This window comes from Myotis brandtii, unplaced genomic scaffold (assembly GCF_000412655.1).
Source record: "Myotis brandtii unplaced genomic scaffold, ASM41265v1 scaffold540, whole genome shotgun sequence".
NCBI classification, from domain to species: Eukaryota; Metazoa; Chordata; class Mammalia; order Chiroptera; family Vespertilionidae; genus Myotis; species Myotis brandtii.
In genome coordinates, this window is record NW_005369990.1 from 102,422 (window position 1) to 107,293 (window position 4,872).

Genomic DNA, 4,872 nt, shown 5'->3' on the forward strand with positions numbered 1-4,872 from the left:
GCGAGCCGCGGTTTGCCGACCACGGCCCTAGAGATAGGAGGCCTCATTTCCATGAGTTAATTTGTGATCATAGGTAAGTCCTACCACTTCCCTGGACTTCGGTTTTCCTGTATAGTAAAAAGGGCAGGAAATCCCTACTTTATCTTTCATGATTTTTGTAACGACGAAATAAGAAAAAAAATTCAAATGCTCTAAAGAAGTGTTATACAGTAGGACTGTCTTATGATTATATTGTCAGAGATTGGTGACTGAGGGACAATTACAACAAGCCTTGCCTTGGAACAGCCGGCGCTGACCTGCTCTCCTCTTTAATTCTCATCCTGGGGGCCACGGCCTCCCTGTTCCTTTAAAGGATGTATCTGTGGCTTGGCCTGAAGAATTCAAGAGGAACTGTTTTCTTTCAAAATCTTTTTTTTTTAAAAAAGTATTTTTGTAAGTGGCGAAAACTGCCTTGTCATCTCCAGATTTAACTTTCATCTAAATTTATCTCTCAGATGACTAGAATTAATGAGTCCTCTGGATTTTAACTGTGTCCTCTGCAGATTGATATTCAGAAAGAAATATTCTGAAGGTCTCCAATATCACTGCACTGATTAATACTTTAATAATACACTGAGTAATGCTGTGATACATTTCTTTATCAGCAAGGGACCATTTTTCTTATGACATATCATATTATGGGAATCGATATACTGGAATCTAGAGGTTGAGCCTATTGTCTTTTCTTTATTCCTGAAAAATCTTTAAATGGGAGATAGTAGAGTGTCTTGGAAAAGAGTTTTGGCTTTGAGTTTGGTTAGAGCTTATGTGGACAGATGATGGTTCAAAGTCTAACCCCATCAGTTATGTGATTTAGACAACTTCTTTAGCCCTTTGGAACCCCAGTGGAATATGGTAATAACCCCACCGCCCAGTATGGTTCTGAGGTTTAAATGGAGATGAATAATGGACAGATGATGGTTCAAAGTCCAACCCCATCAGTTATGTGATTTAGACAACTCCTTTAGTCCTTCGGAACCCCAGTGGATTATGGTAATAACCCCCCGCCCAGTATGGTTCTGAGGTTTAAATGGAGATGAATATATAAAGCAAGGAGCATCCTGTATGCACACGGTCGGCGTTTTATAGATGCAGGTGATCTTTCTCTTTCTGTCCACATTCTGAAAGGCTGTTCAAGGATTTCTTTCATCCCTCAGAGCATGTGTTTGGTCTGACTGCTTCAGGAAGACCGTTGAAATGAAAACCAATACTTCTTCAGTATACTTTAGAGTCTTGACTTAAACTAATGGTAATAAAGCTTGAAGCACATTATCAACAAATCTTCCAGTTTATGAGCAAATCCCCTCCATATTTCTGATGGATATTAGTTGGAAATTAAGGGTCAGATGTCACCTAAAGGACAACTGCATTCACCCTGAGTGGAGTGAACAATGTGTTTCTTCCTTAAAATAATTCATTTTATCTTCTTAAGGACAAACATCAGCATCCTGAGGCAGCACAGTCCAGTGGCAGGAAGAGGAGCGTGGAGTCAGACAGACCTGCCATTAACTAGCTGGGTGATTTTGAGGCTCTCTGAGCCTCAGTTTCTTCATCAGCAAGGGTTGATAATATCCATCACAGTGTGAGGGTGAGGAGAAATAAAGCCTATGAAAGCCCCAAGCACCATGCCTGGCTCATAGGGGTGCTCAGTAAGTGCTGCCTTTACCCTTGTCCCTCTTGCAGATCTTCATACCTTGCCTGGCTTAGGAGAAGGGATGGGGTAACTAAGTAAATCATTATCAGCCTATATTTTATTGTTATTCCCTTCCTATTTATGTTGAATATAGCATGCAGGGTAAGCCATACATTATTAAGTGGAAAGCATTTTAAAAATACAGGGTAATTTGCTTTGAAGTTTCCAATGGTGGCTATGGAAGAGGTAACTTCATAATTTGTTCTTCATGCTGCATGTGAAGGTATTTTAAAGCCCAGCAAGACAAAAGGAGTCTGGTCACCTCTTTTTCAAACTTGGCATGTTTAACCATCCATAAAACCATTTTGCAGGAGACAATATGGCAACAAGTAACACATAAGAACAAAACTGTAGAATAATAGTGTCCCAAATTTTCACCACTAAGGGTTCTTGTTAATATTTGTATTGCTTTCTCTTCTGGACCTCTTTAGTGCGTGTTAGCTTCCTCTTCTTGGTTCTGTAAAGTTTGTGCTAACTTCCATTGTATCATACACATCGCATTGTGATTGTGATGGGAATCACATTCTATTCCTCTTTCAACCCCCCTGCTCCACAGGAGGCTCTCAAACAGTACTTGGCAAACTGAGAGCAAGCATCCCTATCACATTATTAAGTGGAAAGCATTTTAAAAATATAGGGTAATTTGCTTTGAAGTTTCCAATGGTGGCTCTGGAGGAGTTAATTTTATAATTTGTTCTTCATGCTGCATGTGAAGGCATTTTAAAGCCCAGCAAGACAAAAGGAATCTGGTCACCTCTTTTTCAAACTTGGCATGTTTAACCATCCATAAAACCATTTTGCAGGAGACAATATGGCAACAAGTAACACATAAGAACAAAACTGTAGAATAATAGTGTCCCAAATTTTCATCACTAAGGGTTCTTGTTAATATTTGTATTGCTTTCTCTTCTGGACCTCTTTAGTGCGTGTTAGCTTCCTCTTCTTGGTTCTGTAAAGTGCTAACTTCCATTGTATCATGCACATCACATTGTGATTGTGATGGGAATCACATTCTATTCCTCTTTCAACCCCCCTGCTCCACAGTGGGCTCTCAAACAGTACTTGGCAAACTGAGAGCAAGCATCCCTATGTACACAGACTGTTTACGACTTATCCTAGATTCCTTTATGTAGATAATATTGATTAAACATTTGCTATCTTCCGGACATCGTAGGGTTTTTCAGTTAACAACTCATTTATGTTCACAATCAACCCTCCGTGTAGGTCATCATCATCTCCGTTTTACGGCTGTTCCTCCCTGACAGTGACATCCTGACTGCCCCCCACACCTGCCCCCTGAGGCCTGGGAAACCCCGCCGACATTCTCCATGAGAACCAGGGGCAGGAAGATGAATCAGTCCCAAAGGAGCACCAAACCCCAGGCTCCATCAACATCTTCATTCTCTTTCTCCCACCCTCCAAGTAACTGCTAGGAAAAGGAACAAACTGATTCAGGAATCCCATTTTCTTTCTAGACTTCTGCGGTATATCCACCCATTGCCCTACATAACTGAGCAATAGCTCTGTATAGATTGCTCTGACCTTGTAGGTGTTCTCAAGGGCACAGGGAAAGCAGCTCTCTTCTGCTCCCAATACACCTGTTGTGCTACAAGTTGCACTTGGACGTGGGAAATGTCTTTGTACGTGAATGACTGTGCTAAGCTGCTTCCTCTGTGCCTCGGAAGAGACGGTGCCTGTTACACCCACTAACACAATGGCTGCAGGAGTAAAAGGTCACTCCCTGTCTGGTACCTAAGAGGCATTTTATGGAGAAACAACAGGTGTATCTATCCTAGAAACATAGGTTGAGATCACACAAACGCCACGAATCTCCCTTGCCGCTCACAGGATGCTCCTAAGGAAAGGGGATGAGACGGGGCTCCGCTAAAGCTGGCTGGACGGCAATAAAGGCGACGCGCGCTATTTACCACATGCTGGGATGTCGCACAGGTCGGACTTAAAGTTTTCATCCAAGGTGAAGCACCAGGGAGCTTCCTTCTGGTTCCCCGGGTTGCGGCAGTAGGAATGCCCTCCGTTCAGCTCTGGGAAGCGGAGGGCGGTGAAGGTGTGGGTGTGGGGGTACTGGGAGTTCCACGGCTGGCACTGGCGCCCTGACTTGGTGACACTGACGGTCCCCCGGTAGTCCACGCCCGTGCTGTTATAGCACTTGTGATCTGGAAAACACAAAGGGAACGCCCACACTGTGAAGAAGAAACAGAGGAGGTGCGGGGCTCCCAGCCAGCAGTTCCTGCATTAACCTCAGGGCCAAGGCTCCCCTGCTGGTCAGGGGCCCTGTGGGCGGCCTTCCGGCATGCTGGGCTGGGACACGGCCCGCCTTGCAGCTACATTCCTGGCAGGATTTAAAGCTTATGCTTCGGGAATAAAACCAGTACTCCACAAGTATTTTTAATATTGAACATGGGAAAAAAATCAGATCTGGGGCATAGGAGTAATTTCCCAGTGAATGGTTCAGGGAAGGTTCAAGCTCAGCTGCTCTTTCCGCACCTGCTTGAGGGCTTTCGGTAGGAACCATGCGATCAAGAAGCTAATCCACAGAGAATGCTTATTAGTGGCAGCGCATGATGAGTTTCTAACAGGAGCTAAGCCATCTCCATGCTGAGGGACTGGACACTCTTGAGGAGAAGGTCTGAATAAGTACTCCTCCCACGTGACCATGGGGGCTGTTACTTGAAATCCCTCTTTAAAAAATCTATTGAGTTGTAATAGTAATAATAGTAATACCGATGATATTGTTACTATTATGTGCTAAGTATAGTTCCAAGCATTTTAGATGCATTAAGTTATTTAACTAATAAAGTAGTATTAACTACCCAAAGGGAATAAAAAAATTTATCAATGAGTGCCATTCTAGATCAGTGGTTCTCAACCTTCCTAATGCCACGACCCTTTAATACAGTTCCTTATGTTGTGGTGACCCCCAACCATAAAATTATTTTCGTTGCTACTTCATAACTGTAATTTTGCTACTGCTATGAATCATAATGTAAATATCTGATATGCAGGATGTATTTTCATTGTTACAAATTGAACATAATTAAAGCATAGTGATTAATCACAAAAACAATATGTAATTATATATGTGTTTTCCGATGGTCTTAGGCGACCCCTGTGAAAGGGTC

The 4,872-nt window shown here is 42.8% G+C and overlaps 1 protein-coding gene across 1 annotated transcript in view; it reads right to left on the minus strand.

The window, feature by feature from the left end:
• ROR1 (receptor tyrosine kinase-like orphan receptor 1) overlaps positions 1–4,872 on the minus strand; it is a 174,073-nt gene that overhangs the window by 33,235 nt on the left and 135,966 nt on the right. The window contains exon 9 of the mRNA XM_014549239.1: positions 3,661–3,906. Within this exon, the coding sequence (XP_014404725.1) occupies positions 3,661–3,906 (246 nt within the window). The remainder of the gene's footprint in view (positions 1–3,660; positions 3,907–4,872) is intronic.